Source organism: Equus asinus, chromosome 20, assembly GCF_041296235.1.
Source record: "Equus asinus isolate D_3611 breed Donkey chromosome 20, EquAss-T2T_v2, whole genome shotgun sequence".
NCBI lineage: Eukaryota > Metazoa > Chordata > Mammalia > Perissodactyla > Equidae > Equus > Equus asinus.
This window is the reverse complement of record NC_091809.1, coordinates 112,203,051-112,229,329: the sequence shown is the minus strand read 5'-3', so window position 1 is coordinate 112,229,329 and position 26,279 is coordinate 112,203,051. Positions and strand designations below refer to the sequence as shown.

At 39.3% G+C, this 26,279-nt stretch overlaps 1 protein-coding gene across 7 annotated transcripts in view; it reads right to left on the bottom strand.

Moving 5' to 3' along the window:
* ELP4 (elongator acetyltransferase complex subunit 4) overlaps nt 1-26,279 on the bottom strand; it is a 239,262-nt gene that overhangs the window by 60,838 nt on the left and 152,145 nt on the right. The window contains exon 10 of one of the 7 annotated variants that reach the window (XM_070491399.1): nt 20,329-22,214. The exons of 4 other annotated variants lie outside the window; for them this stretch is intronic. In XM_070491399.1, the coding sequence (XP_070347500.1) occupies nt 22,146-22,214 (69 nt within the window). In that variant the 3' untranslated portion in view covers nt 20,329-22,145. Of the gene's footprint in view, nt 1-20,328; nt 22,215-24,178; nt 25,987-26,279 lie in introns of those variants that run through there. 2 more of the 7 variants (XM_070491398.1, XM_070491397.1) reach the window with 2 other exon arrangements.

Below are 26,279 nucleotides of genomic sequence, written 5' to 3'. Positions count from 1 at the left end.
GCTCATCAAACCACGCTGAGGCAGCGTCCCACATGCCACAACTAGAAGAACCCACAACGAAGAATAGACAACTATGTACCGGGGGCTTTGGGGAGAAAAAGGAAAAAAATAAAATCTTTAAAAAAAAAAAAAAAAAAAAAAAAGAAACAGAAAAGAAAGTTGTCAAGACAAATAAATGAGAAATCAGAAAACAAATTGCTAAAAACAAAGAGAACACAGGAATAAATCATAGAGTTATTGGTTTATCAGTCTACATTACTGATAGAAATCAATTCTTTAAAAATATAATTCAAGAACTAGGACAATGACCCCAGGTAGCTACTAAATTCCCCAAGGCCCAGGGAAACCCCCCCTAAAAGACAGCTACTGGCATTTCTACCTGGGGCAGGTCTTGTCCAGCCCCTCTAGCTCCAGAGGCAGACTAAGATCGGTGCAGTAAAAAGAAATAGAGCCCTAACGTGACCCATATTCATCTCAAATACAAAGACAAGAGTCTAATCAAGACTCACCCAACATTTAAACATTTAAACACTCATGGATACTCAACAGTTCTTATCTCTAAGGACAGAGTTTATAAGGCACACAGAAGAAAACTTCACAGTAGAATTGCATCCTCAGATAGGTAAGAAAGGCTATTAGGAAAAGAACCAGTTAGAAAACATGGAAAATAAGAATATGACTATCAAAAAAAATTTCAATTGACTAAGAGAAAGGACATACTAAGCAAGAAATTAGTGAGCTGGAAGATAGAGTAGAGAGATTCTCCCAGAATATAAATTGAAAGAGCCAATAAAATCAAACAAAGAAAAGTTAAGGGAAGTGGACACTAGATCCAGAAACTTCAACATCTGTGAAACAGGCATTTCAGAAGAGGAAAGAGAATGGCAGGGAGGAAATAATCTGGGTCTAAGAGTGAGAATTTCCTATGTCAAAAGACTGAAAGGAGAAAAATTATAAGCAGAAAAAATACTCGATTAGAAACTCTTCATAAGCTAGAAAAAAGAAGGAAACAACTTTTAACTGAAAAACAATACCTACCAAATACCTAAAACAAATTTCTTTTTTTTTATGGTAAGATAATACATAAAATCACGTTAAAATCAGGAACAAAGACTGATGCCCAGTTTCACCAATATGTTTAACACTGTACTGCAAGTCGTGGACAATGCAATTAGACAATTGAAAGAAATAAAATGTATAAATATCAGAAAGGGAGAGACAAATGATCATTATTTGTAGACAATATAATCATCTACCTATAAAATACAAGAGACCCAACTGAGAAACTATTAGCATTGATGAGATGGCTCAGCAGGGTGGCTGGATACAAGACCAACATCTAAGCATCAACACAAACATGTAACGAAACTAAAAAAGATCCCATTCAGGAGAGTTAGAAAAAAACCTCACAAAATATTTAAGAATAAACCTGATATGGAATGTGCAAAGACTATTGATTCCTTTCACAAATATTTACTGAATAGGCAACGAGACTACAAAGGTAAGAGAAAATGATGACAAACTAATGGTGCCTGCTTTTGCAGAGTTTAATAGAGCCTATTGGGGTCAAAAACTTTAATCAGAGAATCACACCACTAAACATAAAAATAATAAACTGATGAGTGCTATGAAGAGTACATGGTGCTTTGAGGGTATGTAAGAGGAGAAATCTGTCAGTCCAGTTGTGGAAGGCATCCCTGTGGGAGAAATTACTCTGGGAGCTGAAGGAAGAATCACCTAGGTGGGGAAAATGTACAACGCATTCCGGGAAGGCTCAAGAGCAAGTGCAAAGGCCTGTGGCAAAGAGAACAATGCTGTTTCAAGGAATTAAAACTAAAAGATAGAAGCATATGTGGCGGCTGTATAACACCATTGCCTACCCCCAAAGATGCCCATGTCCTTCATCCCTGGAACCCGTGAATGTGTTACACATGGCAAAAGGGACTCTCAGATGTGACAGTTAAGGGTCCTGAGATGGAGAGATTGTCCTGGGCCCAGCGTAAAACAATCCTTGTAGGAGGAAGGCAGGAGGGTCGAAGTCAGAGGAAGGCGATGTGATGGTGGGAACAGAGGCTGAGTGATGTGGCCATAAACTAAGGAATGCTGGCAGCCTCCAGAAATGGAAAAAGCAAGAAATGGCTTCCACTCTAGAACCTTCAGAAGCAACTAGCCCTGTGGATATCTGGACTTTGGTCCCTTCAGACTGATTTTGGACTTCTAATCTCCAGAACTACAATGCCATAAATTTGAGTTATTTAAAGCCACTAACTTTGTGCTAATTTGGTACAGCAACAATAGGAAGCTAACACAGAATTAGTCATGTATTACTTGCATAATTTAAAGAAAAAAGAAGCACTGACTATTACAGAAGAATCAGTCAATTCTTACCATGGAATTATATGAACATATGTGAATCACAGAGGACACTATAAAATAAAACATTGTTATAGGATAAAGGGAAGTATTGATACGTGAGTCCATTAAATTTTCCACACTTATGACGCACAAAGATGATTCATAATTGTTGTATATAAAAGTTTACTTTCAATAGGTTATACCTGGTAAAATGAAGACTCACCAGTTGATATCTTCAGTTGAATATCAAGGATATTAGACAGTATTACTACTAACATGAATTGTAAGGTTTATTTCATATATGCACATATATAAAGTTATGTCTATATGGTATTAAATATTATGTTAGAAATACATCATTCTGAAAATTTAAGGCACAGAATGTCAAACATTTGTGATGTTTAAACATCACAAATATTAATTTAATACGTATTTCTTGTTTTTAGAGAAATTAATAGATGCTTTGATAATGGTAGCCTATTTCTTCTTTTGAAAGAATAAAATTTAAAAATAAGATAACCATCATTATCATTTATTAGGATAGATAATAACTAGATTGTAGGTGCAGAGAAATCTTAACCTTTGTAATATTTTTTGGAGAAATTATTAAAATGTCAAATAGAAAGATTCTGAACTTGAATGTTTCCAGTTTGTACAGCAATAGTTATTAAATATATATTCGTCTTAATTTAAAGTTCCTACTGATAAAGCAATTAAATTATAGGTACATTTATATAGTGGCTTCAAAAGCCTGAATTTTTAGACCTCAGAAACAATCTTTAAGTCATATACCATTGTACACTAAAAAATTATAGTGTTTTCTGTCATTGAAATTAGAATTTGCTTCAAGAAATAAAAACAGGAGCTCTGTGCCTTCTGTTTGAATCAACCACATATGGTTTTTTCAGTAACTGAGAAGTTCTTCTACTTTCAAACAGATACGAAAATCCACAATACAAGAACAGGATCTGAAATAAGAGATAATTTGCAGTGATGCCTTTTTGATAAGATGATTGCATTGCAAACAATATATTGTCTTTTTGAATACTCTATCACTACTGTAGGCAGAACAAACATGCAGATGGCATGGGCCATAAAAGCATCATTAGGCTTTACAATACTGTTCCTGTCAGATTGCAGAAGTGTGCTTTAGTTTAAGTAGAGTGCTGGATATGTGAGTGCATATAACATTTTTGAATTTTAAGTTTTTGGACTTAAATACATGAAATACTGAAATACATGAAAGTCGACATATTTAGCTGTTTCATACTACTTCCATTTTCCTCCATGTTCTTGGCCTCAGTTTATTTTTTTATTGAGGTCATAATAGTTTATAACATTGTGAAATTTCAGTTGTACGTTATTTGTCTGTCACCATATAAATGTGCTCCTTTATCCCTTATACCGACCTCCCAGCCCCCTTCCCCTCTGGTAACCACTAATCTGTTCTCTTTGTCCACGTGTATGTTTATCTTCCACATATGAGTGGAATCATAGAGAGATTGTCTTTCTCTGTCTGGCTAATTTCTCATAACATAATACCCTCAAGGTCCATCTGTGTTGTTGTGAATGGGACGATTTTGTCCTTTTTTATGGCTGAGTAGTATTCCATCGTATACATATACCACTTCTTCTTTATTGACTCATCAGTTGATGGGCACTCGAGTTGCTTCTATGTCTTAGCTATAGTAAATAATGCTACAATGAACGTAAGGGTGCATAAGTCTCTTTGAACTGTTGATTTCAAGTTCTTTGGCTAAATACACAGTAGTGGGATAGCTGGGTCATATGGTATTTCTATTTTTAATTTCCTGAGAAATCTCCATACTGTTTTCCATAGTGGCTGCACCAGTGTGCATTCCCACCAGCAGTGTAAGAGGGTCCCCTTTTCTCCACATCCTCTCCAACATTTATTATTTCTTGTCTTGGTAATCATAGCCATTCTAATGGATGTAAGGTAATATCTTAGTGTGGTTTTGATTTGCATTTTCCTAACAATTAGTGATGTTGAACACCTTTTCATGTGCCTGTTGGCCATCTGTATATCTTCTATGGAAAAATGCCTGTTCATATCCTCTGCCTAGTTTTTGATCACATTGTTTTTTTCTTGTTGAGTTGTGTGAGTTCTTTTGGAGATGAGCGTTATTATTTTAGAGATCAACCTCTTGTCGGCTATACGATTTGCAAATATTTTCTCCCAGTTGGTGGGTTGTCTTTTTGTTTTGATCCTGGTTTCCTTTGCCTTGCAGAAGCTCTTTAGTCTGATGAAGTCCCGTTTGTTTAATTTTTCTTTTGTTTCCCTTGCCTGAGTAGACATGGTATTTGAAAAGATCCTTTTAAGACTGAAGTCAAAGAGTGTACTGCCCATATTTTCTTCTAGGAGTTTTACGGTTTTATGTTTTACCTTCAAATCTTTAATCTATTTTGAGTTAATTTTTGTGTATGGCCAAAGATAATGGTCTACTTTCATTCTTTTGCATGTGGCTGTCCAGTTTTCCCAACACCATTTGTTGAAGAGGTGTTCCTTTCTCCATTGTATGTTCTCAGCTTCTTTGTAGAAGGTTAGCTGTCTATAGATGTGTGGTTTTATTTCTGGGCTTTCATTCTGTTCCATTCATCTGTGTGTCTGTTTTTGTGCCAGTACCATGCTGTTTTGATCACTCTGGCTTTGTAGTATATTTTGAAGCCAGGTATTGTGATGCCTCCAGCTTTGTTCTTTTTTCTCAGGATTGCTTTAGCTCTTCAGGGTCTTTTCTTGCCCCATATGAATTTTAGGATTGTTTGCTCTATTTCTGTGAAGAATGTCATTGGGATTCTGATTGGGATTGCACTGAATCTGTAGATTTGCTTTAGGTAATACGGACAGTTTAACTATGTTTATTCTTGCAATCCACGGGCATGGAATATCTTTATATTTCTGCACGTCATCGTCAATTTCTTTCAATAATGTCTCACAGTTTTCAGTGTATAAATCTTTCACCTGCTTGGTTAAATTTATTCCTAGATATTTTATTCTTTTTGTTCGATTGTATATGGGATTGCATTCTGCAGTTCTCTTTCTGTTAGTTTGTTATTAGCGTATAGAAATGCAACAGACTTTTGTAAGTTGATTTCATATCCTGCAAGTTTGCTGTAGTTCTTGATTATTTCTAATAGTTTTCTGATGGACTCTTTAGAGTTTTCTATATATAAGATCACATCATCTGCAAACAGCGAAAGTTTCACTTCTTCACTGCCAATTTGGATACCTTTTCTTTCTTTTTCTTGCCTAACTGCTCTGGCCAAAACCTCCAGTACTAAGTTACATAAGAGAGGCAAGTGGGCACCCTTATCTTGTTCCTGTTCTCAGAGGGAAGGCTTTTAGTTTTTCCCTGTTGAGTATGATGTTGGCTGTGGGTTTGTCACACATGACCTTTACTATGTTGAGGTACTTTCTTCTATACCCATTTTATTGAGAGTTTTTTAAAATCATAAACAGATGCTGTCCTTCAGTTTTAAACAATTTGAGAATTATTTTAGGAGAGGACATATTAACCAAAAGACAAAAAACAATTGCACTAATTTTTTTTCAGTGAGAAAATACTTTGGGGGCTGGCCCACTGGTGCAGTGGTTAAGTTCGCATGTTCCATGTTGGTGGACCAGGGTTTGCTGGTTTGGATCCCGGGTGTGGACCTACATACTGCTTGTCAAGCCATGCTGTGGCGGAGTTCCACATATAAAATAGAGGAAGACAGGCATGGATGTTAGCTCAGGGCCACTCTTCCTCAGCAAAAAGAGGAGGATTGGCAGTAGTTAGCTCAGGGTGAATCGTCCTCAAAAAAAAAAAAAAAAAAGAAAAGACCTTGATTTCCTTAAAAAATAGGATGTGAAGTGAGGGGCTGGCCCAGTTGTGTAGTGGTTTAGTTCGTGTGCTCCACTTTAGTGGCCTGGGGTACGTGAGTTTGGATACCAGGCATGGACCTACACACCACTCATCAAGCCATGCTGTGGCAGCATCCCACATCCAAAATAGAGGAAGATTGACACAGATGTTAGCTCAGGGACAACCTTTCTCAAACAAAAAGAGGAAGATTGGCAACAGATGTCAGCTCAAGGCCAATCTTCCTCACCAAAAAAACCCCACAACGAGATATTACCTCACACCTGTCAGAACGGCTATCATCAAAAAGACAACAAATAACAAGTGCTGGTGAGGATGTGGAAGAAAGGGAACCCTCATGCACTGTTGGTGGGAATGTAAATTGGTACATCCACTATGGAAAACAGTATGGAAGCTCCTCAAAAAATTCAAAGTAGAACTGCCGTACAATCCAGCAATTCTACTTGTGGGTATTTACCCAAAGAAAACAAAGACACTAATTCAAAAAGATATATGCACCCCTATGTTTGTTGCAGTATTATGTACAATATTCAAGATATGAAAGCAACCTAAATGTTTATCGATAGATGAATGGATAAACAAGATGTGTATACATATATAATGGAATATTACTCAGCCATAAAAAGAATGTAATCTTGCCATTTGTGACAACATAGATGGACCTAGAGGGTATTATGCTAAGTGAAATAAGTCGGACAGAGAAAGACAAATACCATATGATTTTACTTATGTGTGGAATGCTAAAAACAAAACAAACAAACAAAATGAAACAGAAACAGACTCACAGATATGAGAACAAACTGTTGATTGCCAGATGGAGGTGAGTGGGTGGGTAAGCAAAATAGGTGAAGTGGATTAAGAGGTACAAACTTCCAGTTATAAAATAAATGTCATGGGGATGTAATACACAGCATATGGAATATAGTCAATAATACTGTAATAACTTTGCATAGTGATAGATGGTTACTAGACTTATCGTGGTGATCATCTTATAATGTATATAAACGTTGAATCACTATGTTGTACACCTGAAACTAACATAATATTGTACATCAACTATACTCCAATAAAAACAAAAGGATCCTTTCCAATAAAAAAAAAAAAAAATAGGATGTGAAATACTGGCTACCACTGGAATATACCACCAGAGACATCACAGGCTTGCTCTAGGGCAGGTGGGTAAGCACAGTCCAGGCACAAGGGGCCTGGAAAAGAGATCGAGGAGACAAACTTCTGAGGTTCCTTTTTGCCTAGTTATTTTGTGTTTCAATAAAATGGTGACAATAGCAATTAAGTAGCTGCCTCAAATGCTTTCATGAATGAAGCAGGCTATAAGTATATAAATTATGTTAAAAATAGTATATGCATACTTGGAAAAACACTGGTTAATCTGTTTGATCAGTTGCTTAAAACTTGCAGTCCCACAGGCTCTCTCAGTAAAGAGGCTCTCTGCATCTGAGGGGACTTAGAGTTGTGTCAGGCCCTCTGGGGAGGTAGTGTAGGGGTCACTCCAGGGAAATCCAGCACAGTGCATGCCTGTATTCCTTCTCTGTTGTCCTGGCTTAGCAAGCTTGTTGGCTAAGCCACTGGTACAAGCCTGGGAGACCAAACGCAGGGTTTCAGGAACCTCTCGTGTATCATGTTTAGCAGGTCAGGTAAACAGAGGAAAATGAGAGACGGCAGGCAGTGACTTTAAGAGTAAGCCGTACGTGCAGCTCCAAAGACCTCCAGGAACTGCAAGTGACCGGTGTGCTAGCTCCTCTGCAGTGCTCAATGAAAGTCTGGCTGCTAGGACTTCTTGAGTGCTTTCCATGCACTTCATGGTGCGCTAAGCACTTTACATGAATAATATTCATTTTCCCAATAAAATTTTCTATATTAACTACTCCTTTAAGAAGCTTTTGAATAGGTATTATTACCCTTATTTTATACATAAGAAAACCTAAGTTTAGAGGGGTTACGTACCTTATACAAGGTCACACAGCTAAAAAAAAAGCTGGAGTGAATTAAAAAAATAACTTTCAGGAATTTTTTACACCCAGAATGTCCACTTAACATAGTATAAGTATGTAACAAAAAATAAATGAAAAAATAGTATATGTTATGGTTAAAGACTAAATGCTAGCTAATGTGTATGACAAGAGTTACCTACAGATGAAAAACTATGACTCAGATTTTAAATATATAGGGGTAAAATATACATAACACAAAATCTACTGTTTAACAATTTGGAAGTGTACATTTCAGGGTCTTAAGCATATTCACGCTATTTACAACATCACCAGCCCCCAGATCAAGAACACTCTCATCATCCCAAACAGAAACTCTGCCCACTGAGCAGGAACCCTCCAGGCCCCTCTCTCTCTATTAACATTCTTAATTCAAGTCTAATCATTTAATCAAAATCTCAGAATGTTCCTGCTGAAAGCTCTTCTGTGTTAACATGTGTAAGTATATGATAATCCCAGGTACATGTTATCCAATTGCAGGAGAGTAAAAAGTTCACTTTTGGAAATGCAATTAAATTTTATTCACTAAATAAAGTAGATTTAGCAGGACAGACAGAAATATAAGTCACCAATATATTATTTGCTCCCTATGTGCTAACAGTTGCTATTTAGTCTTTAGCCATAATACACAAAAACTAAAGATGCGTATGCTGAGGAGTAAAGGTATACTGACATGCTATTTACAAAACGTTTTTGTTCATCTATTTTTCAAAAAATGCTGTCTTTACTGATCAGTATTGAAAACTTATTCCCTGTTACGTTAGGTAAAATGAGGATAATCAAGGCTCAGCTGAGAATAAGAGAGTGAAAATGTGCATACTTAGGGTCTACAAAACCCTTCAATCTCTACAGCTCTGAGGTGAGGACTGTGAACACAGCGGAAAGGCAGTAACCGACTTGGCTGTCAAGATGAAGCAGTAAGAGGGGAAAGGCAGTTTTGGAACCCGAGAGACACAGCCATTTAGGAAACTATGTTGGGGCTATAGTTTTTGACATACATTTAAGACAGGACATGAAATATCTGTGCCCCAAGATAAATAAAATGACATTACAAGTTAGTTAAGACAATGGCATAATTTCAAACGTGTAGATGTTTAAGTAGCAAAACGGCAGCACTTCTCAGTTATTACCAGAAAGTCTTCCAGAAAGGATTTGAACAATAAGAGTTTAAGGAGACAGAAGATACAGGAAGCTTACTGAAAACCCAAGTAAGCAATTGTGACACTCTACAGAATACTATTCAGCCCTCAAAGTGGACTAATTTATAATGGTGATATAGCTGAAAATATCTAAGAATATTTCCTTTTCCCAGTGAGAAAAGGACATTAAAAAAAGGAAAAGGAAATGCTTGAGTACAAAATCCTTAACTATATCCAAAATGGTATGGGGGGATGTGGGATCCAGGAAAGATCATTTTCTTATCCAGCAGCTCAAGTCAATGGCTATTTGCAACTTTAAAACACATCAGGCATCAGGGATATTCAGTGATTGGTGACCCACATTAGGAAAAAGTGACTGATGTGCAAGTCTGCTATGACCCCGCAAAGAGGAAGGAAACCTGAGAGTTAAGAGAGTCAGGACAGGGATGAGAGGCAGAAAGGAGAGGCAGAAATCTACTCACTCCTCCATTTATCCTACCACCCAGGATACAGGCAAGGGGGAGGACAAAGGTTCCTGTATTTCTCTGGGATGCATTTGACAATTGCAACATGGAACATGTCCTCTTGATGAAACTAATGACGTAGCTCTAAGCGGCATTTTGTAAATCGGACAGTTTCCTGAATGACGCCCAAAGGTCAGAATTTGAACACAAACGTCCCTATCTTGCCTCGGTAATCTGTCATCAACTGTCAACCAAGGGCTCCTGGATGGGGAATCAGGAGACTGTGGTTCTGGACTTGGTTCTGTTACTCTCCGTGTGAGACTGGAAAACTTACTTATCTGGGCCTCAGATGCCTTACTCAGGTCCGCAACTTTTATTCTCAATGCACAAATCTAAAAAATTCTGAAAACCTTAACTCAGTTGGTGGCAAAATCTGGCCTGAAGTGACACAAAGCTATGACATAAAACTATTCACAGTTTTTATTAATCCTATTTTGTGTGACTATTCATACATTTTATTGCAGAAATATTAACGTATCTGATTATGGAGTATTTACTATACTACCTTTTAAATAAACATATTAGATAGAATAATTTATCTTGAAATATTTTCAAACATAGAAAAGTATATGCAACACAGAACAAAGAATTCCCATATCCCTCTCACCTGGATTTCCAAACTTTTAACATTTCACTTTCGCTCCATCTCTCTTTCTCTTTTGATTTAAATATGGAAGCACTTCTCCAAACATGTACACACACCCATAATGAGCCTTTTTCTGAGCCATTTAAGCACAAGCAGCAGATGGGACTCCCATCACTTCTAAATACTTAAACAAAGATATTCTCCTACAAAATCACCATTATAACCCTTCAAGTCTGGATCCACCTTGACACAACACTGCTGTCAATCCACAGACTCCGTTCACACTCTGTCAACCGCCCAGCAAAATCACTCTTCCAACATTCTCGGTCTCTCGAGACTTGCCTTTCACCTCCTTGACAGCTTTTCAAGAATACAGGACTTTTGTTCTATAGGCCAACATAAACCGAGATGCATCTGCTGTTTCCTCTTGATCATGCTTTTTGGGCAGGGAAACCACTTAATACGACCTGCGCTCGTCTAGTCCCTCCTGTGACGCACCTCTCGTGATGCCAACCTTGATCACCTGGTCAGGCAGCTCATTAGGCTTTTCCACTGCAAAGTCAGCATTCTTCCCTTTGTAACTGATTAGTAGTTTGTACGGGAAATATCCTGAGATTCTGTCAATATCCTGTTCCTTGTCAAACCTTGTCAAACCCACCAGCCGCCTTAGCCTGCATTGACAACTTCCATCTGAAGTGAACACAGTCATGACTGTTAAGTGGTAATTTCAGTCTCATCACTCCTTCAGGGTTTGTTAGTTGGTATTCTGTAAGGAAGAGGTTTCTATTTTCACCTATCTAGGTATCTATGTATCTATCTCAGTATGGACTTGTGGATTTCCATCTTACTCAATGGGTTATTTCCATTATTTATTTTGAAGATTGAATTTCCCACATTTGGCTTGTAGGGTCCTCTTTGAAGTGGCTCCCCTGTCTTTTCTCATGTCCCCATCATTCTTTGATACCTCCCTACTTTTTGGCACAAGTTCTAGTCTCACGTTACATTTCCTGTGCTCCAGCCCTAGAATCGGCTATTCTGCCAGAGGCCTGCCCTCCCTGCCCTCCCTTAGTTTACTAGTGGGTGATGAAACTTGGAGACCAGTGTCTGTGTACTTGGAGCGCTCCTTAGGTTGTTACTGCTTCTGAGTGCTCCAGAAGACACAGCTAAGAAACCTACGTCGGTAAACAGTACATCAGCACGCAGGCGCACACAGATGAATCTAGGGCTAGTTCTACATTGACCTGCATATGTGTGTATGCATCACGTGTGGTATATATCCATGAGCATTTGTGTTTATTTGCTCTAAAAATACCTCTTTCAAATGTCAAGCAATATCTTCCAGTGCAGCAGGCTTTGATGAACAAACTCTATTCACTGTATTCACACACTACATGGTTAGATGTATTTTAATCTTGACCCTTTTTAGCCTTAAAGCTGAGACTGAGAAGTACTGGTCTTTTATTTTGCTTTCCTACAGCAACCACTTCTTCCTCATTTCATCCCCATGATTCTGTTAGCAAAGAAGGTTCTGTTGGGATCAGAGAATCAGCTAGGAAGAAATATAGGAAAAATATAATTTAAATTTTCCTACAAATACACCAATGCAATTACAAGTATATGTATCGAAAATGTCTATTTTTTTGTTCATTCCTAATACAAAAGTAAAGAAAGATATGAATTAAATGGAAAGGCTTTGGAAGAATATTTTAATTATTTAAAATCTGCTCAAGCATACAGTATAGTTAAGAACAATAAATAACTCACAGAAAGATAAAGAGTTTACCTAAAATAGGCTTATGTGACTAAAATTTATCAGTTTAATACAAATATGTGTTTAAAGTCTCAAATTTAAGTATGCTATGCATATTTTATACTGAATTAAACTAACAAACCACCCCCGCCACAGCTGGGAAGGCTACGCAACAGCACTCAGATCTGACTTAGACAGAACAGCTGTTCCAACACCAGAGCGTACTTCACTTGAAAATGTGACCGTTTAGTTGCGTTAAATATAAACTGCTGTTCGGCTATGTGTATGCATTATTTTCCCCCAAACACCCTTAAAGCATTTCGTTTCTGCTATGTGTAGAATCACCACTGAAGTTCAATGGGTCTTTTTCTCCAGCTTAACCTTTTCTCTCTCAACTTTCTAAAAAAATGACTGGGACGATTCTCTCGCCTCATCCCCCACCTCCCACTCCTGTTCACCTCATCAAGCTGCTCTTGCCAACACAAAATCATGTAATTGATCATTGGAAGAGTGGAAGTGGTTTTGATGAGACCCCGATTCATTGTATTTAAATTCCTCATTTTTGACAGAAATACGTTTAGACAATTTAAATTGTAGACAATAATTCCATCGTGGTTACATGGTACACGTGTTAAATTATGAGATGCATAAGTGTCATTCTCAAAGATAAAACAAGGACATAAAACCCTAAAGTTCCCAAGAATAACTAAAAATACTTCATTTAAAGAATGTCACAACTGGGGCCAGCCTCGTGGCCAAGTGGCTAAGTTCACACACTCTGCTTCAGTGGCCCAGGGTTTCGCTGGTTCGGATCCTGGGTGCGGACATGGCACCACTCATCAGGCCATGTCGAGGCAGCATCCCACATGCCACAACTAGAAGGACTCACAACTAAAATACACAGCTATGTACTGGGGGGATTTGGGGAGGAAAAGCAAAAAAAAATAAAATAAAATAAAAAAAGAAAGTTACAACCATTAAAAGTCCATGTGCTTGTTTGTAAATGAAGGAGGTGGCCCACTATTCAATTTCTTGGGACCTGGGGAAAAAGTAATATTTTCTTTTATATTTTTTTGGTGAGGAAGATTGGTTCTGAGCTAACATCTGTTGCCAACCTTCCTCTTTTTGCTTCAGGAATATAGTCGCTGAGCTAACATTTGTGCCAGTCTTCCTCTATTTTGTATGTGGGACACTGCCACAGCATGGCTTGATGAGCTGTTTGTAGGTCCACGCCTGGGATCTGAACTCATGAACTCTGGGCTGCCGAAAAAGAGCATGTGAACTTAACCACTACACTACTGGGCCAGCCCCAAAAGCAAGGTGAGTCTTAAGAAATTAGTTTCCAAGAGATGCCTCCTTAATCTGGTATCTGAAGGAAAACAGGACTTCCAGAAACTGAGAAGAAAGCTCTGATACAGAGAACACTTTCCCAGCAGTGGGAGGAAGACAAAAGCTGGGCACAGGAGGTGCTGATCTCCTACTGGAAAGGGACACAAAGACCAAGAGATGGGTGACTCTTTCAAAATCACACACAAGTCAGAGGCTGCTTCTCAGTGAGAAACCAGTTTATGTCAACAGGCTACACCCCTGGAGGAAGAAGTGGAGTCTGTATCCCTCCCTTCCTTCCCTGATAAACACGAGGCGCTAGCTGCAAGTCAGAAACTCTCCTAGGCTTTGGGGATTCAATGGCGAGCAAGACACCAGGGAGCTGAGCACACAGAAGGGATGACACAAGCGAGTGCGGTACAGAGCGGTTACTGCTGTGGTGAAGTCCAGAGTGCTCTGAGAGCACAGACCAGAGACTTGGTGGGATGGATCAGAGAAGCCCCGAAGGAGGCAGTGACATTCCAATTGTAGCCTGAAGGAGAAAGAGAAGTCAGCCTGGCTGGGACCAGAGTGGGAGGAGGCAGAGCCGCTGCCGACACACGGACATTCCAGCCACAGGCAGCACCACGCGTGAGGATGCCTTGGAGGAAGGAAAGAATGTGAGTCCAGCACAGGAGGATTCCTGTTTGCTGACCCGGGCCTGCTCCTGCTCTTCAGCAAGGCCAGAGTGGAGAGCCAGCGCCCACTGTTCCACACTATCCCAAGAGCAGCACGGGGCAAGAGTAAGGAGGCAGTGCTGTGGGACGGGCATGACTTTACTGTGTCCTTGAAAATGGACATCTAAGGCTTACTTTTTTTAATGCAAAGATTAGAACACTTCAGAAACTATTCTTTAAATGAAGAGTTTTCAAAATTCATCACTACAGTAGTAAGGCAACAAAGAGTAAAGAAAAGATTCCACCACTAGAAGTGCTGTAATTATTTTATTTTATTTATTTATTTTTTTTCTGAGGAAGATTGGCCCTGAGCTAACATCTGCTGCCAATCCTCCTCTTTTTGCCGAGGAAGACTGGCCCTGAGCCAATATCCATGCCCATCTTCCACTACTTTATATGTGGGATGCCTACCACAGCATGGCTTGCCAAGCGGTGCCATGTCCGCACCCGGGATGCGAACTGGCGAACCCCGGGCTGCCGAAGCAGAACGTGCGCACTTAACCACTGCGCCACCGGGCCGGCCCTAGAAGCACTGTAATTATTTTAGATTTTAGATGACAGCACTTACTGACCACGTGACCTTAGGTTGGTTACTTTGTATCTTTGGATTTTAGGTGCCTCACCATAAAATGAAAGGCTCAAAAAGATAGTCTGTCCCCTTCTCTCCTGCTCTGGTATCTGGGCTCTGTTAATAATACGATGTAAGGATCATGGCATCAAAACTCTGCTCCTTGAGCTCCCTGGGTTCTTTCAAGTTACTGTAGGAATCTTTCCATTCTAGCAGAGCAGCTCCAATTTTTCAGATTTCATTATTGGGCTTCTGAATAAGAGTTTAGATAAAGAAAGGATTCCATGGCTTAAAAATTTGAAAACCACTTTTTGTTTCCTTGCTTTCTCACTTCAACCCCCACCACTTAAATCCTTACTTTAATTACCTAAAACATATGACATTTCTCCTATTGGTTTGAATACAAGACTAAATTTATGAGTTCTTGAATGATGTTTCAGTACCCAGAGATAAGATATTTATTATTCACTAAGAGGCTGATTAAGAGATATCAGAAAGTCTATCAAAATAACCAGCTTTGTGTCATCTCAGGAAATCTAATTAGGAAAAATGGTGTTATAAATATTTATGCTCTTACTTCAAAATTGTCATTATAAATATTGTGCTTATTGTCCCAAATTCAAAAGCAACAAAGAAACTTGCCCTTTGGTTAAACAAGTGGAAATATATATAACGATTTGTTTGCTAAGGTTAAAAAAACATGGGCAGTTAGTAAAGCAGTCCTAAATTTACTATGGACTATTTTCTTAAGCTTGAAGATAAAATTGAGGCTTTATAAACGAGAAAATGATGTACTAAAAGCAAGACACTAAATCAATTTTAAACACCAAACACAATTTACGCCCGAATTTAAAACTCATGCACAAAACATTCATCTACACAAAGGCCAGAAGCTGAATGAGGCATAATTTGTGAAACTGATACCTTCCAGCACAACCTCCAACTGAAAAGGTCACTAGATATATTATATCTAAGAGAGCAGCTTATCCCTGCTTCATTACTGATAATTAAGACAAGTAATATTTTCCTGACAGTAATGTGTCTGTTAACAGATATAGTCTAGTTTGCATAAAATAAGCATTAATTACCACACTACTACCACAGATTAAAAAAAATTAAGTACCTGTATAACATGGCTTCATTATTTTTTCCCTTAATTTCCTTAAAGAATGAACAGGCTCAGAACACATAATGTATATATTAAGAAATTAATCTTTAGTCATATTTTAAATTCATAAGGTTCATAACAAAAAAGGTATTCTGAAAAAGAGACCAATGAAAACAGAGGTACTTATGACCGGGTATCATTTAAGTGATCTGTACTAACTCGCTCTGTTGGGCTACTGGAAATGCAACTTGAGATGCAGCTGCTCTTCAATGTTAAGACTTTTTAAGTCTTAATGTAGGAAGTTTAGGAAGGTACCAAATGGTATTTTGGTGTTCTAAAGAATTAAAGTAATTTCCAAAATAAAGACCCCCAGAATTAGTTTAAAAAGGTCTCAAATAAGAAAGCACATGAGACCACCTGCTCAGCAGAGAAGACCTTAAGCGTCACTAGCAATGACTGCCATTTCCTACGGGAGCCGTGTGCTATGTGCACCACGCCCTCACAGCATTCTCTGAGTTTACCTTCACAGCCGTCTCATGAGGCTAATGCTCTTGTCTCAATTTTACCAGAAGGAAAAAGGTGAAATAGCTTGCCTACATGAACAGAACTCGTAAGAGGAAGGACAGGCCTGGAGAGCTCGAGTCTGCACTCTTAAGTCCTATTACACATTCTTGCCAACTGATTTAGTTGTTTCAAGGATTCCCTTTTTTAGGACAGCCAACCAGGTAACAGTTCTCAAGTATCTGTTTGTGCGTAGAAGTCAAAGGGCATTTGCTCAGGAGCCTGTAAGGAAACTGACACTTGGAAAGAAGTGAGGATGGAGGCAGAAGGAGTAATTTACAGTCTGCAGTTTTTAACCAGGGGTTCTTCCCAGGCCAGCTTTGAGTATGCAGTTTATCTTTGCAAAAAACTGAGCAATAAGCCAGGCAATATACTTAACTTCTCTGCATCTCAGTCCCTTAATCAGTAAAATGATGATGACATACCTAACTTCAGTTCTTATGAGGATTAAATGAGTTAAAATGAGGAAAGTATTTACAACGGTGTCTTGCCAATACTCTGGACTGTTACATCTCAGAACACATTTAGATCCCCTCAAAGGAAGAGGATTCTTCAAACTATCCTTGCTCCTTATCACCCAGATCCCGAAGCATGTCTTCTGAGAACCCACGTTAAGCCACTAATGCAAGGGTGCCATACTGCTCAGGCGTGCTGGGGTAGAAAAGAGGTTGACAGCTATTTAGTGGGACATTACACATTGTCACCTTCAAGAGCAGATAGCTGAGAGCAGAGTGGAGTGCGAGTGGAGAGAGTAGTGTGAAAATTCCTCTCCCCAGATTAATGCTGTAGAACCAGTGAGAGTGGAGGAGGCAGTAGGCTTTGATAGTGCACAGCAGAAGTTTGAAATGGAAGTGTGTTTGAACTCTGGCTCTGCTGCTTGGTAAAGTGACTTCAGCTCTTCAGCCTCTCTCTTACATTTACACGAAGACAAATTAAACTAGACATATATAGCAATGGCTACTGCAACTGACACACTAAAGATTAAAAGATGAGGCACAGTGAGGTCAGGTAACTTTCCCAAGGTTGCATAACTATGTTACACAACTAGCTAGTGGAAGAGACTTCTGTTCTGTTCCATGAGGAAAGCAAAACAAATATATAAACACAGAAGATGAGTATATACCCAAATGTACAGCTGTATAGAGACATCAGCGTGGCCGGAGGGATAGATGGAATGGTGGAGTTTCCAGAATGACTGGCATTAGCAGGATAAGCATGGAAGGGTTTCAATGCAAGAACGTGATTTAGCTGAGCAGAATAACAATAGTATCCCCATTTAGCTGTGCATCAGTTTGGAAAAGATGCACTAAAGATAATTTTACTTTGAAATTTGATTCTTTCTGTGGGAAGAATTTGGGAAGGTACCAAATGGTATTCTGGTGTATCCCCTATGATATAAGTGCCCTACATATATAAACACTTACTATTATCTTAGGTGGAAAATAATTATCATTCATGCAGCCTTCTTATTTTCAAACAAAGTTATTACCAGCTAAGAATTTTATTGTTTTTGGCCAAAGGCAAGAATTCCAGGGCCAACATTTCATTTAAAGAAATAAAAAAGATCATAAGAGAATGAGAATAGGAAGCTACTAGAACTATACTTTCTCATTAACTCAGACTTTGTAACCGATTCAGTAGGAGATGATATAGGTCAAACCGGGATAACTCTGTCTCACATATGAAGTTCTATTTTTACTCTTCCACAAAGTCACAGAAGGTCATATTTTAGCACAAATAAACCACTGCAATATTAAAGATGCAAAATGTGTATTTTCTTTTTGGGGAAACGTAGAAGTATTTGCCTGGTCAATGACCAGCACTATTTGAGCGTCTACTCCGTGCGTCTCTCACTTGAAGGGAGGAGAGGCAGATGGATGGACCGGAATCTGCCACATCTACAAAGGGAGGAAAACAGCTGCGCCCCAAACGATGGCAATTTAGCCAGTCGAGTAGGGTGGAAACAGGTGGGCTTCTGAGTCAGCTACCCCTCTGACTAAATCTTGACCTTGTTATCCAGGAGCCATTTGATCTTGTCTCTCACCATGTGAAAACTGGCTAATAATCTTATTTTGCAGGAATTTTTCTGAGGATTAAATGAGATAATGCTTGTGAAAGCACATGGTATTTTCTTTTCCTTCCTTCATGAGAGGAGTGACATCTTGGTGCCATTTCACAGGGATCACCTGGTGTATAAAAGACTGCAGAGGGTAGAATTACCGCCTGGTAATGAGCACTCCTCCTGGTTTCCAAGAGCAGAGCAATGCTCTTCTGTCTGCGTGAAAAACCACCACCACCACCACCACCATAAGCCATCAGGCCTTGTGCCAAGCCTATTAAATATACTAACTTATTTAATCCTCACAGCCACCCATGAGATGACAACAATCTCTATTTAAGGGAGGAGGAAACTGGGGCAGAGAGGCATCATTTGCCAGGCTCACACAACCGACAAGTGGTGGAGCCAGCTCTCAGATTCAGGCCATCGGACTGCAGAGCCTCACTTTAAATCATGATGCCATACTTTATAGAGCACAGAGAACGCAAGACGAGAAATTAGTGGGCAGAGACTTCCTACCATGAGCAAGGAGCCAGGCAGGGGCTCTGACATATGTAATTCTCCAGTTCTTCTTCCCTCCTCCCTTCTGACAAATGCTTCAACCCAAAGAACAGTTAGGAAGGAGAAAAGAGATGTATTGTCTGAGCGGGTAAGCCATGATTTTTAAGTAAGTAAGAACCTGTTGAAGCTAAAAGCATTCTCAAAGGACAAAAAGACACCAATTAATAATACTTTCAATATTTAATAATTAAATACACTTTAGTGTACTAAATGAAGAGTCTATGTCTAAAAGCTTCTCAAAGACCATAGTGAGCCCTGAGCAAGGCGCTTAGATGCCACAGGTTCAGCATTCCACTCAGTGGCAGTTAACAAAATCCCCTAAATTAGAGAAACCAAAAATATTAGTCTGTATCTAATCTACTGCTCTCCTGGTAATGATGAAAGCTGCAAATAAGAAGTCTTTTCAATTTTTTTTCTCTAACCCTCCCAAATTTGACCTTCTTCATGTAGACTCAATCTAACATGGATGCAGGAGTTAGGAACCCATGGTTTCTCTGCCTCCAGGCACTTCTGCACATGCTATTCACTCTTTACAAGTGAGGGACTACAGACAGCAATGAAACACTAGTAACACTGAAAGTTCATTTATAGCAAAATATTACTAACTCTTCATCTTCAACATAAATGAAACATGACAGGATGGCTATATTCTATTATGAAATTCCCTTTACGTCAATGTATCTGCTAAGACTCCAGGGGGTCAAAAAGGACTGTAAGAGTGGCGGAGAGGATGCCTGAAAGATTAGGTTTGTCTCTAGATTTTCCTCTGAATGCAACTACTTGGGTTACGACTTTCAAAGGTCAATTATTTTTGGCTAAATAAGTAGAAAATTGGTCCTGGTAAGCAGGCATGTATCTCCTCGGGGTGAGGTTGGGGGTGGGGTAGGGAGAAACCATTGCATCGCATTAGAGCAATGATACAACAATTTCATATTCATCTATATAAACAGTATTAGCATAACACCATTCTTTGTAGGAAGAGATGTTAACATTTAGAGGGTTGTAATTATTTTAGGAATAGTGAATTTCTATAAGGCATCTGTTTTTTCTAAAGTATTTTGGTTAAAGCCTGATTTCCGTGAAAACATAAATAACCTCTTGCTCCAGACTGAGAGCATCAGCAAGCTTTAACAGATGGCCTCATTTAAAAATCATTTGTAAGATAGCTCACATTTATCCAACATGCTGTCAATGTCTTCTTTTTATTCAATCATGATTTTACATATTTCTGTCATAAATATTTTTTAATCCTGTGCATTCATGGAAATCACACAATTTAGTATTTATATTTAATTTGGTTTAGGGGCAACCCTGATTTTTTCAAACTTATGCCACTAACCAAAGAATTATAGAATGATTAATTATAGAAAAATACAAAGTTGAACATTAACTCATGAGAAGGCAACCAAAAGCAACAAGGAATAAGTAGGAAAAACAAAAGAATCCTAAAACTCTCCTGTATCTCCCTCTGCCTGTTATTCTTTTTTTGTTTCAGATTCAAGAAGCAGGAACAGAGTGGACACCTGCTGTCTCTTTACTTCCCATTCACTTCCTAAATATTTTTTTAAAAAATCACAAAATCCATTCACTCTTGAACCAATTGCACGTAATCAAGGTTCTGTACCCCCTATCCCTGAAACTTCCTGGTCAATGGTCACCCATGATCCCCATATTGCGAAACACAGTGGACTTCTCCATCTCAGACTCAATTGTTGACTTTCCATTCATTGCTCAATGCATTGATCAATGCGTCTCCCTCCACTTCGATGAGACTACTCCACAGGATTCTTCTGCCTTCTCCTCTTCTGAATCTAAACACATTTTCCAACTTACTTACTCTAAACACTTCAACTACCATTTATATAATGACTCACAAACCTCTATCTCTGGCCCATATCTCTCCCCTGAACAAATTCACACACTCAAATGTTCACAGGTTACTTCCACCTGCATGTCTCAACTGCACCTTGTCAGTATGGTCCTTATTTCAGCAAAAGGCACCCATCCCCTCGAGTCACTCAAGTCAGAAATTTGGGAGCCACCTCAGCCTCCTCCTTCTCCTTCACCAAATGACTAAGTTTTATCTTAGATTTTATCTCATTTCTGCCAGGTTCTTTCCTTAGTCCAGCTCATGATGATGATAATGACCTGGACTCTTACAACACTTTCCTAACTGGACTCTCTGCCTCCAGTCTCGCTGACCCTCCAGTTTATCTTTTCATACTGCTGCCAGAGTGATAGTTCCAAAACACAAATCTGATCAGTAATCCCTGAAGAAAATACTTAAATGGATCCCCAGCACCCATGGGAGAGAATCCAAAATCATTCTCTCAGGAAATAACATGATCTGGCTCTCTCTTGGGGGGCTTTCTCCCCTTATCCAGGTATAAACTGAAGTCTTAACCAAACAGTCACATGCTTGCATCTAATTATAATGAATACGTTTGCATTTAAGGTAATTAAGATTAGAAGACATTTCATACACCAAAATAAAACAAAACAAACCCCCAACAGAAACTGAAAGATCAGAAATATGGTACAGGTAGATTCCAGAATAGAAACTAGTGTTAGTATAAATAATAAGAGAGAGACCAGACTTACTGGTATTGAAAGAGAAAGAGGATGCTAACCCTAGTTGAATCAAGGCTAACATGACAAGATAAATCACAGAACACTGACATACAAAGTATGTAGATTCTCACACGTGAGCTTGCTTTCATCTGTGATAAGTGACGGAGCCTAATCAAAGGATTAGAAAAAGAAATTGTATTATGAGAGACCATAAAGAAGTTGTGTGGTAATGTCTTGAAAAAATTCAATATGTAATTTTCACAACATAAATGTGTTAGTGCACTATGATCATTTAGAAATATATAGGGAAGAAACAGTATGTTTCAAAAATAGGGGCTGGCCCGTGGCCGAGTGGTTAAGTTTGTGCTCTCTGCTTCGGTGGCGCAGGGTTTCACCGGTTTGGATCCTGGGTGCGGACATGGCACCGCTCGTCAGGTCGTGTTGAGGCGGCGTCCCACACAGCACAGCCAGAAGGACCCACAACTAGAATATACCACGTACTGGGGGGTTTGGGGAGAAGAAGGAGAACAAAAGAGGAGAAGATCAGCAACAGATGTTAGCTCAGGTGCCAATCTTAAAAAAAATAAACAAAATAAACTTTATTAATGAAATTCGTTAAAATTCCTGCATTTCATGATGTGTCTCTACTAAATTATTAAACATTGGATACAAATCTGTTAAATTTCAACTCTTCCATTACATATTTGCAATTCATTTCACTGTTCTTGAAGTAACTGCACTATCATAGTGAAACCCATTTCAGTTAACGATGTAATTGAAAATACGTAGTAGAAAAAATGGACAAGGAGAGTAAATTATTCAATTTTGAGCTGTCTTTTTTCAAATAAACTTCCTTTGTATTATGACATTTTCTTTTTGCATAACTTCTTTTAAAAACTTTTCAGTATTATGTCCTAATGTACCAATTTATGCTTGCGTGTGTGTATTTATATACTGAAATACGGTACAGGCAGATTATGTGTAAGCCATTGTGCTTATAAAATGGTGAATTGAGGTAAAGTTCCTAAAGAGAGGTCTTTTCTACTTTTCTAATCAATTTTGAAATTTATATCTAGCCAATTGAATTTCCTCTGTAACACGGGACAAATTCCTCTAATAACTAAATTGTGAACTCAAAATAAAAATACTGTCATACTCATTTCTGTATCTCCTGTGTCACTTATATAGCAGATTCTCAAATATGTGTTTGGCAAATAATTGTAATATACTCTAAGATGATTTTTTTTTAAAAGATTTTATTTTTTTCCTTTTTCTCCCCAAAGCCCCAGTACATAGTTGTATATTCTTCGCTGTGGGTCCCTCCAGTTGTGGCATGTGGGACACCGCCCCAGCGTGGCCCGACGAGCAGTGCCATGTCCGCGCCCAGGACCCGAACCAACAAACCACTGGGCCGTCTGCAGCGGAGCGCGGGAACTCAACCACTCGGCCACGGGGCCAGCCCCACTCTAAGATGATTTTAATTCATTTAAATCTTTAATCTTAAAATGTCCCTGGCCTTGGAACTTGCAAAAATGATGACGGGTTTAAATGTTCACTAAGGTAAAACTCATTAGTGTTTCATGAAATTTATGAGATCTTGAGCCTATTTCATTCTGTCCTGGAGTAAAATTCATAATACTCAATTGCCAATTTGTAACTTTAACACTATAGTAGTTTAACATGGCTTTAAAACTGTATTTTTATCAACTTGAAACCTCAGATACTTTGACCTGCTAGAAAACAAACATAAACTTCAAAGTTTTCCATAAGCTGTATGCAAGCAAAAAAAATACAAGCTTTGCATTTTTATCATGCTTACACAAGACAGGATAAAAGCTCATAAAGGGTTGCAGAGAAAAATCTCAATGCTTACTTAGAAGATACGGCATAAAAGAAACTACACATTCGTAAGATAAGCTGTTCTAAGAATACATTGCATGGCTAACGTTATGTTAAATGAAATGGGATAGAAAGATGCAAAGAAGTACGTTGACCAGTCTGGGCTTTGGTTGCAGGAGAGGGAAGATAAAGAAATAAAAATAATTTGGTTAGTATCAAATATACTCATTTGGTGAACTACTTTGGTATTATGGATGAAACGAAGGCACAGAACATACAACTTCTGACCTCAAGGAACTTATAGTCTAGCAGACAAGATAAGCATCCAAATAAGTATAATGTAAACAGGGAGTGATGAGGACATAAATAGTTCATAATCCAAATGACTTTCAAGATCCAGCTCAAATATCTTCTTTCTGTAGCTTTCCCTGAAGATGGTTTAACAACTGCCAGAACTAACTACCCCATTATTAGTCTTTGCACTTCATACCTAACTCTATTTTGGTACCAATCAATCTTGCTCATAGTCATTTGTTTGCGTCAGTTTTCTCTACTAGACTATGAGCTCTTCATGGGCAGGGGTTTGTTAACATGTATTTACATCCTCACAAAGGGCCTGGCACATGGTAGGAACTCAAAAATATTTAATTAAATTGAGCCAATATAGCATTGTACAAAATGTACAAAAATGAGAGAACTGAACAATGAATCCAAGGTGCTACCTTTACAAGCACCAGGGGCAAACAGAACAGAGAGAGACAGGGAAAGATCAGTGTGGGGCTGCAGCTGGCAGCCCAGGCCCAGGAGAGCGGGCAGTGAGGAGAAGCCAGTGTGTGTGCGTAGGATGGCACAGAGGCAGAGAGGAAGGATCCTGGAGATGGAAGTGGGGGCACAAGGCAGAGCTGCAAGACCATCTGCTTCTGCATCTTACTCACTCCAGCAGCTAGTGGGGAAGACAAACACGCAGACAGGCACTTACGATTCTTACTAAGGGACACTAATCTCAGAGTCTGAGGGTAACCTACGACTCCCCCTCCTCTTCCATCGCTCATATCCTGGCAGACATCAAGTATAGGACTATCAGCTCTTCGTTCAGTGTCTCTTAGATCTGTCAACAGCTCTGCTGAAACCGCAGCAGAGTTGGATAAGATATGTTGAAGCCTATATTGCTGGGTCACAGAGACCACCAAACCGGCAAGACTTTAGCTGGTGACACTAGGCTACACAAAATTTTACGCTAGACTAGTGAAAACAACTAAGATTGGGTTTCTTAAAAATCCTCTGCTAGAACTGGTCCTAGAATTGAGTAGGACAGAGGATGCAAGAGGCAGTCAGTGAGAGCAGGAGCTCTGCACATCAGGGACAATGAGAATGGATCAGAGGCTAAGAATGGATGCATTTGGAATTAAGACTACTCAGGTTAGAAACCTGGCTCCAATATTTGTTAGCTGTGTGACTTTAAGTTATTGAACCTCTCTGTGCCTCACATATGAAAACCAGGGATAATAATACAATATATGGGGTTGTTGTTAAGATTCCGGGAGTTGGCACGTGTAACTTACCCAGCGCCTAGCACACTGTAAGACTCCTTATGTCTTGGCAACTGTTGGGGCTAATATTTTCTAAACCATCCTTATCATCGTTGGGGGATAAAAGAAGGAAGAATTCTCAGACAGAGTGAAAAGAGGACGATTCAGGGTCTGTAAGTAAACCATAGGGGAAACCAATGAGAAGAAATAATTAAAAGGAGGCATGGGGAAGAGAGAGGAGATGTAAACACGGACCAGGCGCAGAATTCTACACAAGCATAAGACACTGTAGTGGAGTCACCTCTCCGGTGCTTGGTCTGTGCGTGTGAAAATAAAACAGTGCGACCCTGGGCATCACGTGGTTCAACAGGCATGTCCCGAGCCAGTGTTTCCTGGGAGATCCTTACTGTTGTCTCTCAGTGAAGATGACAGTGCTGCATGAGTGTGGGATTTGTGCTCAGCTCCCAGTTCAAGCTGGAAACGATTTCTCCCACAAAAATGGAATGAAAGTTTCCTCACCCTCACTTCCTCAGGAACATGAGAAAATACAGTTTCGAGCTGAAGCACGCCAACCCCACAGCGAGCGTGCGGCCACAGGGAGACCATGGCTGGAGACTGTGGGTGGACACAGAAAGCTGTAGGGCACGCAGCCATGTGAGGACAAGCACAGCTGAGTGGTTCCCCCGACCTCAGGAGAGAAACAGTGACCCTCTGGCTGGCCGACCTCTGGGGCAGGTGCGACGTGAGGGCCCAGAGGAGATGTCAAGCTACACCTCCGCCATCCCTGTGGCCACGCTGGCAAGCCCTGGCCCTTCCTGTTGTCCTGGCCTGGTCACCAACACTTCCCAAATTCCACAAAGGCACAAATCGCGCGGTCACTCTAGACGGGTAGCGCTGTTCCGGACTAAGGAAGAAAGGGGACATTTAATAACGTGACTTTGTGTAACAAATTGTTCCTGTTTCCATTACAGATAGTGAGTTCAGTCACTCATATCTTTTGGGAAAAATCCCAAATTTGAGAGTTTTTTATACAGATTCCTAGACTGAGTGGACTTTATGGAATCAATATTCTGGTGCCACGGTGAACACTATTAGAAAAATGACCCACTTTAGAGAATTGCCTCAACAGGGTTAATTTATAGCTGACAGTGACCATAACATAATAGCACAATTTAAAAATATATCTATCGTAAATTC